The sequence below is a fragment of the Nylanderia fulva genome, unplaced genomic scaffold (genome assembly GCF_048542155.1).
Source record: "Nylanderia fulva isolate GAGA-0341 unplaced genomic scaffold, ASM4854215v1 Scaffold5, whole genome shotgun sequence".
Classification (NCBI taxonomy): domain Eukaryota; kingdom Metazoa; phylum Arthropoda; class Insecta; order Hymenoptera; family Formicidae; genus Nylanderia; species Nylanderia fulva.
Window position 1 is genome coordinate 767,660 of NW_028190587.1, and position 12,327 is coordinate 779,986.

General features: G+C 36.2%; 1 protein-coding gene across 6 annotated transcripts in view; it reads right to left on the bottom strand.

Moving 5' to 3' along the window:
- The window catches only part of Pgant9 (polypeptide N-acetylgalactosaminyltransferase 9), a 208,535-nt gene that overhangs the window by 9,827 nt on the left and 186,381 nt on the right, over positions 1–12,327 (bottom strand). For all 6 annotated transcript variants that reach the window (XM_085487107.1, XM_085487108.1, XM_085487104.1 and 3 more), the window contains 4 exons: positions 9,115–9,428; positions 8,390–8,588; positions 7,859–8,028; positions 6,444–6,572 (listed from right to left, as the gene is read on the bottom strand). In XM_085487107.1, the coding sequence (XP_085343233.1) occupies positions 6,444–6,572; positions 7,859–8,028; positions 8,390–8,588; positions 9,115–9,428 (812 nt within the window). The remainder of the gene's footprint in view (positions 1–6,443; positions 6,573–7,858; positions 8,029–8,389; positions 8,589–9,114; positions 9,429–12,327) is intronic.

The window sequence follows — 12,327 nt, forward strand, 5'->3', positions numbered from 1 at the left end:
ATGTATGTATATTAAAAATTCCATAAATTATTGAAAATTATAAAATTTAAGAATTTATATTAAAAGTAAAAAAGAATAGTAACCGGACTAAAATTATATATGAATTAAGTGATTTTGGAACCTCTTCAAATTTACTACAAATAAAAAACTGAGTCGAGATTCGCGAAAAACGAGGCGTATAAAAATTGACATCCCTTTCCTACTTTCCTATAACGCGTGCAAATTTTTTCGGCGCAGCAACAGAGAAGAGAGAGAGAATGGTCGCGTGTGAATAATCTAGAATCGGCAAGAACATCAGTTCACGTCGGGCAACTTAAGCGGCGAAATGGTTATTTTCGTGACGCGAATAGCATTCCGAAGTGCGCGCAAATGCTTCTTCGCGAAAATGTGCGCGCCCATCCTTTATATATTCCTCTTTTTTTCCATCGCATTTTTTTCGCGGTGCTTTCTTTCCCTATTTCGCCCACTCGTGGATACCAATGTCAGTATGCTTGGACAGAAGAAGAAGTAGGGAGGGATGGGAAAAGAGAAAGAGAGAGAGGAAAAAAGGAATAATACGGGAGCAAAACGCATTCCTTGCCCCATCCTGGCGAAAACGTGAGTGGATCGCAACAAACGACAAGGCGAGAGGGTGAGACGAGGGTATAAAAAGAGGTGGAAAGGCTCTGGTCGATATCCCGAACTATTCCGGATTCCGTTGCTTTTTATTATCATGTTCGATCGGAATATTGCCTTCGCACGGTGGAACGCCTGTGCATACCGTGCGTCATGTCGACAGCGGCGTGAAATTGTGATTCGCGAGAACCGTGGTACACCCCATGACCAGCGGTTTTTGTCTCGCGCGAATAACGCGACAGAGTGCCGCAATTTGCGAGGCGCGTAATTTGCCACGCGTGAGCATTTGTTTCAACATCGTTCTATCTCCGTCGGCAAACATATCGCGAGCAAAATAGGGCGCGAGATGGAAAAAGATCTGTCATTGTTCTAATTTTCTTTTTAACAATACGCATCGAAGGCTCGCGCGGATTGAAAATTACGCGAAGGGAGAGAAAAATAAGTCGTTACCTCGATGCATATATTTTCATCCTAAAGATATCGAATGTGCTATTACAAAAATATATCAAAAGTTTTATATCGAAGCGCATCCCATTTTTGTAGACATAATGGAAAAATAATGAAAGCTAAATAGGCATTAGTTCAAAATCTTCTTTCATCAACGAAATATGTTCAACCGCGTACCACCAAGACCAATATATGTGTAATATATTCTTGGATAAATTCTCTTTTAAAAAAAGATTAAAAATTTTTTTTTTTACGCGAAATATGTGCAAATATTTATTTATCTTTCGAATCATGATTATCAATAGAACGATCGTTCTGTAAATCGCGCGCTGTCCTATAAGTCCTTGCCAGATCTGACAGAGGGTACGGATGATATGTCACCGGTATGATCTCCGGAATTATAAAAAGCCCAAATATATCTCCCCGATAACACACGGAGCAACGACGAGTCGCTTGCTCGCTCGCTCGAAACTTACCCCCCAGAATTTCCGGTACAGCGAACTTTAGTACGCCCGGTTATCTTGTACGGCGTGCGCGGAGATAGCGCGAGGACTAAGATGATCCTGATACGAGAAATTCAAGTGAAGTGTGAAGATAACGAGACGGGTCGAGACCGTGCACGGGCGTGAAAAAGAGACGACCGGGGTGAGAAAGTGCGCCCCCTCCGGAAGGGAGACAGAGATAAATGAGAGAGAGAGAGGGACAGAGAGGCACGAAGGCACGAAATATTTGAGTCGCGTGACACTATGACGCGTGTAATGCAAGCCGAGGTTTAAGCTGCTCTGAAGAGCGCTGCCGTTCCTCTATATATACATACATATATATATATATATATATATATATATATATTCCCTAGTCCGTATATATATATATATATATATATATATATATATACTTATATATATATATATATATATATATATATATATATATATATATATATATATATACGGACTGGGGAAAGATAATAGAATGCATTATTCAATAACGTCGTGATTAATTTACGACGTAATCGAATTTCGCATCACGAATGAAACGAGATGTTAAAATAATATAATATTTCGATAACGAGACGAAAAGAGAGGGAGTTAAAGTCAAACAATTAAATTAATGGAACTGAATTTTGTGTGACGTCGCGAATGACTAAGTGCATCACTCGATCATAAATGATATCATCAAGTGTATGTATGTGTGTGTGTGTATATATATATATATATATATATACACAGACGCCCACATACGCACACGAACTGATATTCTCATTACACATATATATATTTCTGCCGAGTTCCTCCTGAGCGACGTGTCCTACTTACGTGAAGTTTACATTTTGCCGGGAATAAAAAGTCCGGGAGGAAAAAGGCTTTCCGCTACTACAATACAAGTGTTTTACTTTCTTCGCTTTCCGCGGGTTGAACACCGCGTTAAACACGCGGGCGCACCGGACGGTTACCGGGTTAATGCACCGCCGACTTATGATAAAATTAAAGGAACAAAAGGAAATTGGGAGAGGAGGAGAAGGAAGAATGATGGAAGTGTATGAAATATTTCTGTCGCGTGACGTTGCAGTTTTCGTCGTTAATACCCCCGGGCTGCCTACGTACCGTGACTTTGTCACGTGCTACGTGCGAAGAGAGTAACGTGTGTAACGATCCCTCGTGCGGATGGAAAACGCAAGGGTTACCACCACAAACCAGGAAGGCGCGGATTTATTCCCGACGATGTTTGCAATCATTTCGCAATTACGAAACCCCGAGTCACCGGCGGCGACGATGACTAACACATGGCAAAAATAAATTGCGAAATAACTAACAGTCTGCCACACGAATCGCGTATACATTCGTCGAAATGAATTGATTAATAAAACACGTCAACAATATCGGCGACGACGCCGATAAAAGATTGATTAAACGCGGTAACTGAGATTGGGAACAGCCGTGAATAAATCACGCGTCGATAAATGAAACGCGCAATATCGAAGATAAATTTCAATATCTATATGTGCAATACCGGAGACTCCAATTATACGATGCAGGATTTCATCATAGTATTATAAACTCGATCAAACTCTTTAAAGATTCATTCTTTTTCTCGCGTATCTCTCACGAATAGACGTTATCATTTTGCAACCTCCATTTTCTCCGAATGTAACGACGACAATATCGTCATCGACAATCATCCCGCAATTATGGATGCATCGAGACGGAATGTAGCAGAAGCTCGAAGAGGGAGGGACAACACGACGGGAATAAATCTTCCGCGTGATTGATCATCCGCCATGAATCGCCCAAGCCGGGCGATATTAATGCACTATCAGTCGCGACAGGATCGCGCGTGCAGCTTTGACGATTCTGTCGTTCGTCGCCTCTGCGCGATATTTATGCGTTCGTTTTTTCTTTTTTTTTTTTTTTATTTTTCGGCAAACGGATCGAAAAGGGAGAGGAAAAAAAACGACGAATTGGCAGACCCCCGCTTGAAATTTTGTCCACGCCAGGATAACCGCGTAGTTTGCTACTCTATATAACGCTCACATTTTTCTTTCTTCTTCATTCATTTCAGTCCTCTCGTTTCTTTTTCCTACGGCACGGCGAATCCCGGAATATGGAGTTCGACAGTCGGGAATGCCGTAAAAATCTGGCGGGGCGTAACGACGTAGTACGAAGAACGATCTGGTCGATTGGTTAATAAAGTTGCGACTAGATATTTTATCTGGTATTCCTACGTTCATTTTTTTTAGAACCATATTCAAGAAGAATTGAGAGATACAATTAATCAAATATGAATTCACGAGAAATATCGACATTCCTCTTTACGTTGCAAAATTATTTTCGCAAGAATCCGATTTCTCGTTGCTAATAATTCAATTATTTTATTCTCCTTGCAAGATATATATATAATAAAATATTATATATAATTAAAATATAATTGTATATTAAGCTATATAAAAAAAAATGTATAAGAATAACTGATACACCCCAACATGTCTGACTATATCCTGCTTGTTCTACTGAAAAATATGGCCATTCGCTTTCAATTTTTTTTAAATGTAAAAAAATTATATTTATATCAATATGAAACAAATATAAAAGAAAATATTTAAAAAAAAGTGTAGATTGCTTTTACAAAAGCCTGAAAGACAACATCTTCTCGTGAAAGGATTTGCTCTGTAATTAAGTTGCATCGACAATACGTAGCCTAAGAATACTAATCCGTGTAAATCGCTTTCAATTTTTTTTAAATGTAAAAAAATTATATTTATATCAATATATGAAACAAATATAAAATAAAATATTTTAAAAAAAAGTGTAGATTGCTTTTACAAAAGCCTGAAAGACAACATCTTCTCGTGAAAGGATTTGCTCTGTAATTAAGTTGCATCGACAATACGTAGCCTAAGAATACTAATCCGTGTAAATCGCTTTCAATTTTTTTTAAATGTAAAAAAATTATATTTATATCAATATATGAAACAAATATAAAATAAAATATTTTAAAAAAAAGTGTAGATTGCTTTTACAAAAGCCTGAAAGACAACATCTTCCCGTGAAAGGATTTGCTCTGTAATTAAGTTGCATCGACAATACGTAGCCTAAGAATACTAATCCGTGTAAATCGCTTTCAATTTTTTTAAATGTAAAAAAATTATATTTATATCAATATAAAACAAATATAAAATAAAATATTTAAAAAAAGTGTAGATTGCTTTTACAAAAGCCTGAAAGACAACATCTTTTCGTGAAAGGATTTGCTCTGTAATTAAGTTGCATCGACAATACGTAACCTAAGAATACTAATCCGTGTAAATCGCTTTCAATTTTTTTTAAATGTAAAAAAATTATATTTATATCAATATATGAAACAAATATAAAATAAAATATTTAAAAAAAAAGTGTAGATTGCTTTTACAAAAGCCTGAAAGACAACATCTTCCCGTGAAAGGATTTGCTCTGTAATTAAATTGCATCGACAATACGTAACCTAAGAATACTGATCCGTGTAAATCGCTTTCAATTTTTTTAAATGTAAAAAAATTATATTTATATCAATATAAAACAAATATAAAATAAAATATTAAAAAAAAAGTGTAGATTGATTTTACAAAAGCCTGAAAGACAACATCTTCTCGTGAAAGGATTTGCTCTGTAATTAAGTTGCATCGACAATACGTAGCCTAAGAATACTAATCCGTGTAAATCTCTTTCAATTTTTTTAAATGTAAAAAAATTATATTTATATCAATATGAAACAAATATAAAATAAAATATTTAAAAAAAAGTGTAGATTGCTTTTACAAAAGCCTGAAAGACAACATCTTCTCGTGAAAGGATTTGCTCTGTAATTAAGTTGCATCGACAATACGTAACCTAAGAATACTAATCCGTGTAAATCGCTTTCAATTTTTTTAAATGTAAAAACATTATATTTATATCAATATAAAAGAAATATAAAATAAAATATTTAAAAAAAAGTGTAGATTGCTTTTACAAAAGCCTGAAAGACAACATTTTCTCGTGAAAGGATTTGCTCTGTAATTAAGTTGCATCGACAATACGTAACCTAAGAATACTGATCCGTGTAAATCGCTTTCAATTTTTTTAAATGTAAAAAAATTATATTTATATCAATATAAAAGAAATATAAAATAAAATATTTAAAAAAAAGTGTAGATTGCTTTTACAAAAGCCTGAAAGACAACATCTTCTCGTGAAAGGATTTGCTCTGTAATTAAGTTGCATCGACAATACGTAACCTAAGAATACTGATCCGTGTAAATCGATTTCCGATTGTATGTCGGGCAAGCCTTCATTCGCGATCCGATCACGATTGCGGTGACCACGACGCACATTGTTTCGCAATCAAAGGGGTATTGTTTCCAGCGTCGTGGTCCGTTGATATCAATCAACGCCTCCGCTGCCAATATTCGCGAATGCAAGAGGAAATATATGTAATTAACAGAAGGACAAGGTTTTACCGCTTTGCGGCCATCAAGTTTAATTTGTCGGAACTATCGTGTGTTTAATCACTGAAAAGCTAACTGAACAAGTTATTGCGCAGAAAGCGTTAGCCTTCGTCAAAAATATTGGAATTACGTATCATCATAAAAGGGATACTCGAGACTTTTAGAGAGAATGACATAAAGGAAAAATAATTGGATACATTTTCGGCGACTCTATCTCGAGTCGATTACATTTCCGTTCACGAAAAGCCTTCGGATGTCGTAATTCGACACCTTGATGGATCAAAGTCGCGGTATAACATTGTTAAAGGGGATTCGTTCCCTCTCATCGTCTTTCCGCTTTTCCCTTGTTGATTTCGACTGACGATATTTCTCGAGCCTGTTGGAAAAAAACTTGGAAAAGAAGAATGTGAAATAGTCTTACCTCTCCCGAGGCAACCGCCTCACCCGGAATGAAGAGTTCTGGGTAAACGTTGTCTAGGTACCACTTGAACGACTTGCATCCCAGTTTCTTCCTAAGGGTCTTTCGCTCCGATACGTCGCCGTAATTCCCCTACGAAAATTCAATATACAGCCAGGTCTTGGAATCATGCTTATAATTCGACAAAGATAAAATTGTGGTAAAAATGCGAGAAATTCAGAGATATGTTATAATAAAAAAAAAAGTTATTTGAATTTTTATATAATTATTTTATAATAATTTAATTTTTTATAATAATTATCAATTGTTAAAAATAAATGCGAATAAAATCAAATCATAACTCGCAAGATTTTTTTATTCTTTAGGGTAAGAGAAATATTCGTTAAAAATCTTTATTTTAAATTAAATTATAGACTAAAGGATTTTTAATTAATGCAAAGAATACTATTTGTCTACTTGTTTTTCTCTTTACGTAATAATAATATTTTTCTAAATAATAAAACGCCACGTATCAACATCAGGCTATCTTGTGAACTTGTGTCTGACCGAATCGTTGATATTACTACTGCGAATCACTATTACTTGCGAATAGGAATAGAGGCATGTAAGCAAAAGAAGGATTTATATCATTATTTTATGAAGCCATCCATGAAGCCGACATTCTTGATAGATTCGATCATTACATAGAGCGGCGTGCTTACGGAAGCGATTTATTCTCTACGCTTCGATTTATCTCGTCGATTGGATCTCGACAGGAAAGTAAGAGCGGACAAGCATCAAGGATAAATGACAGATCGTTATAGAGGGGGACGAAAGAAATGTCCTTCAGGAGAGCGAGGACATGCGCGCGAGCCTTAAAAGCACTTGGCACGTTTATGGCCCTTTTTTACGACGAGTCTTGGTCTACGATCCTCTCCATCATCGGCCACCTTTATCGTCATCCTTCATCCTATTTTTACCAAACCGCTCGGCCAATGTTTACGAGCAAGATGGATTAAAAAAAACATAGCCACGAAGCTTTATCAGTACACTATAATTTGAAACGAGATATCTTTATTTATAGTTAAAAATAAAGTATTATTAATTATTTCTTTCTTTTTCACTGCAGCTTATTTATTATATCATATTGTCCTCAAATGTAGTAAAATTTCTTTTCGTAATATCTTCGCTGCATCTTTCTACGTTACAAATATTTTTCTCTGTTTATTTATGCAAATATTTTAATGTGTGCTACATTTTTATTTCCCTTTAAAATCGCGAAAAGTCTTTCTATTGTCTTAGAATTTCTGCCCCGAGTCTCGTATTGATCTGCCAGCGACGAAACGAGATATTCTAATTGTCCCCTCGTTGCATTCTCACGTAGGGAAAAGTCATATATGAAAGGAAGGTTATACAAGCGACGATACACAAGTACCTACCTTGTCGTGACCTATCCTCTGATAGTAGTACTTGGCGTACTCGTCCAGCCACACTTCGCTCAGCCTTATGCTGTTCCTCTTGAGCACGTTCACGCCGCTGCGCCACTTGTAAGGCGAACGTTTCCTAAAGATGTGACCTACGTGCGAGCACGGCACGATTTCCAGGGTGCCTGTGAGCGTACCGAGTTATTAGATTAACATTTTCGACTGTTTATTACGTTCATTGTGTCGCTCGTTAATCCGAGAATCGCGCATAGAGACGTAGAATATCAACTATCTGTACAAAAGTATCAATATTTGTGCGTGATAATTACAGATTAATGAAAGTACAAAATTAAAGTATAATATGTGCAAAAAATTCTTCCGTTAAAAGTAAAAAGAATTGATACAATTTTCCTAAATCAGAGACGCGATATTAAATTATTACTCTTGTATTATTATTCTTACATCGGTTCGACTAATTTAAAAGTGCAGTTTTCTAAATTGGGAAGAAACACGAGATCCCTTTTAAATATTACTTATCAGACCTACCTCCGCACATCCAGGTTTTAAAGGATAATTCAAGATTTTCGCCGCCCCAGATGTCGAACCCGCTGTCGTACGTGCCGATCCGCTCGAAAAAGGCTCGATCTATCGAAAATAGGCCGCCAGCCATCGTTGGCGACCAAACGGGTTCGGCTGGATTTTTGTGTCTCTTTTTCTCCCTCTCCGGCACCGCGTGCCAATTGAACTTGTCAACAAACATTAATATACATCAAGAATTCGTTTACGCAGTTTTGCACAAAATTACCATACGTTAAAATAACGTTATAAAATAAGAACGTTAAAAATATGTCGTGAGGTAAATTATATTCTGTCGGAAAGACGTGTTTCTTTTCAAATTAATCCTCGTATGCATAAAGTGACACACCAAAAATATGCAAGTAGATCTCGTTATTTGAAGACGATTTTTTCTCAATAAAAATCCCTTTATTTTCAATCGCTTATATTCGAAAAAGCTCCAATATTTTTGCCGAGGAAAAATTGTCTCCAAATAACAAAAAAAAAATCTGTTTATATATTTTCCGTGTGACACTTTATATCAGACACTTATATAAGCAGATATGTGAAGAATATTTTTTCTCGAATCATTCATACCGTATCTTAAAATTTTTAGGGATTTCAAGCGAATTCAATGATGAATTTGCATGCCGTCGAGACGGATGCATTCTTTATCGGCTCGAGCTCGCGAAAAGTAGCACGAAGATTTCGTTTACCTGAAGATTCCAATCGAATCCGCCGACATTTACGCCGCCCGAGTCGCGCCAGTGGTATTCTAGGGTGGTGTCGTCTATAACATCGATCACCGGACAAACTACCGTTGTCGGATCGCGTGCGATCCGATCCAGAAGAGGTTCCAACCAACCCTCCGTGCACTCACAGTGGCTATCCAAATACGTGAGTACAGGCGCCTTGGCCGCCGCGGCCCCTAACAAGCGTGCCCTGATAAGGCCCTCTCGTTTATTCGCCCTGATAATCCTCACCTTCGGATAATTCATCATATAGTCTTCCAGCTGACGTTTCAGATGAGCTGCGGAAACAATTAATTTTTGTCACTTGCTATTTGTTTGCGAAATATATATGTCGCGAAAATAAAATAATGTGACGCACGCATGTGTGTGACGTTATTAATGTATTTAATTAAAATCATTTTTTTGCTCTGCGCCAATTTAATTTTCTACATATTTACACATGTTTCTACATCGTCGTATTCTCTTCCGTTATATAAATAAATTCGTCAAATTTAATATTGTTTACACGCACATTGTTCTCTCTATTTTTATTAAAATATTTTATATAAAAAGTACCGACATTTTCTATATTAAACGCTTGTTGTATAATTTATGGTATTTCGTAATATGCGAGGTAGCATTATTGACGGAACCCTTCGTCGTCTATAATGCATCATAAGATTTACTCCAATATTAATTTCACGGAAAAAATTTCATCGGTTTCCTCAACATCGTCTTTTAAATTTCTGCTTCCGATTTCGAACATAAGTTAGCTGCAGGATCTATGCTTCGGCGACGGATATTGCAACAATAAAATCACGTTGCCAGCTTCTCCAGGTTTCTCTAACGTCGATTACATCCTTAATGTTGGATTACGGTTTATTTACGATGTCATTCGCAAGCTGTTGCGGCAACAACAATCACCCATCCCCATCCTAGATTCATACCTTAATCACGATCGATCGATTTAATCGTACGCTAGGTAGAAACAACGATAATCCCGCATAATGGCGTTTTCCTTATATTTATCCGGGCCATTAAGATTTTTTATTGTTAACCTGATAAAAAAGTAACTACCATCGTAGCTTATTAATTTAATAAGGATTATGTATGCTGAGATCTCAGATTAACTTTCAATTCGCCGATAAGATATTTTAAGTAACAATCGATTGCAAAAAATGTAATTTATATTCAAAAGTTTGTTTATCAAATATATATATATAATAAATAAATGTAGCAATAATGAGTATAAATATCCATTGCAAGAGTTATTTTCTTTATCACACATTTTTAATCCTTGTCTTATTAAAATGCACGTACATCCTAGTAGAAAAAAAGTGTTCATATCAATAAAAATTGTGACTAAATGGCTTTGTCTATTATGTCACTTTAGCGGATGTTTCGCGGAGCGGTCTGTTATTTTGCGTTATTTCTGGGCAATTGTAGGCGAGATTTAGATTTATGAGACGCATCCGCCTATAGTTACGCCGGTCGTCGGGCAGCAATTAGCAGACATTCGTGATTTATTCTCCGTTAGATTGGCTTTATGAGGGACTGGGCCACTAATCCTAAGTCCCTACCCTGTAAGCTCGGTTAACTATAGATAGTATAAGGGGATTCGACGGATCAGCGTGTTTCGTGCAGGCGCAATGATTACCCAGGAAGACGTCCGTGTATTTGGAAATGATAGAGATGTCGGTTCTCCCGATTTTACGAACCTTTTGGATAAATTGCGCGCTTGATGAGCTTTAATATAAAGTCATTGTGTTCTTGCTTTTATCCCGCTGTCTTTATATAGCTCGAGATTTCGCATCGACTCACGAAAAGAAATTCCTTCTCTTCTCGTGCTGAAATAGGAAAAATATACAGCGATCGTTGTACGGGAATCGCATCGGGTTCTATGAGTCGAGAAAATATTTCTCTCAAAAATACGTCCGAGTATGTTTAGACGAAGCACGGTTACCGTCGTTAACTGTACTCGAACGAGAAGTGATGGACCGTAAAAGGTCAGAGGTCAGACATTTAATGCGCATGCAATTATAACGTATATATATATATATATATATATATATATATATGTATGGTATGTATTATATGTATGTGTGCACGGATTCCGCGCGCATTCCGATCCGAATTAATTTCTAATGAATTCCTCGAATACAGAGGCACGCATAAACCGAGCGTAGCCATTATTGCAAATTTCATTATGACTTTGTCGAGCCACATTGTGAGGCGTAGATAATGGAAACGCTCAAAGAGCACCTCGGTCTGTCCTCGTTGAGAGTGCTCATAATTAACTCCATAATTCTCGTCGCCAATCCCCTGTATAAAAGTTAATTATATCGTGCATGCATTTTGTTGAGGAGGATTAAAGCCTTCTCTTGTAAAATTCATTACGCTTTTCTTACAAGTATTTTTTCATCACTAGATTCACTTTATAGTTTTCCGAGATAATATTCAAAGATGTACTAATATCGTTAAAAAGAAATATACGAGATGTAGAATATGTAAAACGATAAAGTAATTATAGATACATGTTAAATCGGTCGTAATACAAAGGACGCAATCTTAAATTAAAATCGTGCACGAATCTCCGTTTATTCGGTTTCCGCTATGAAACAAGAAAAAGAAATACATATACGAGGGATGATATAATATCTCTCTATCTTGATCTCGTTACTGCGATAAAGCAATCGCAGTTGTCTGTTAATAATACCAAGCTAGCTAGGAGATTGCTGAAGTGACTGTGTTTATAGGTTTAACTTCTGGCCGGGCTTACCTTCAGCTTTTAATAGGGATTGTCAGTGACCACCCTGGCTATACATTGTTTCCGTCACGTCGCGTTTTCCTGAATCCGTTTAATCTCGGACACCTTTTCTCTTAAGATTTTTATATTAATTTTTATTATAAAGTAGAATTTCGTGCGATTACAATTGCCTTTTCCGCTTGTTAATGCAGCAATTAAATTGAAAAATAATATTTTTTTTTTATTTGGAAGAGAAACATTACCGCAAAATTTTACCTGTGTGTTATGAAAATGACATTTTATGTATACCTATTAATAAGATGTGTTTTTTAAATATGTACCTATATACATATAAACAAAACATCACAAATAAATAGCTCAAACTCTGTTATATGATTCTCTATATATAATGCAATTATATAATGCAAATTTTTTTACAGTGATTTCTGTAT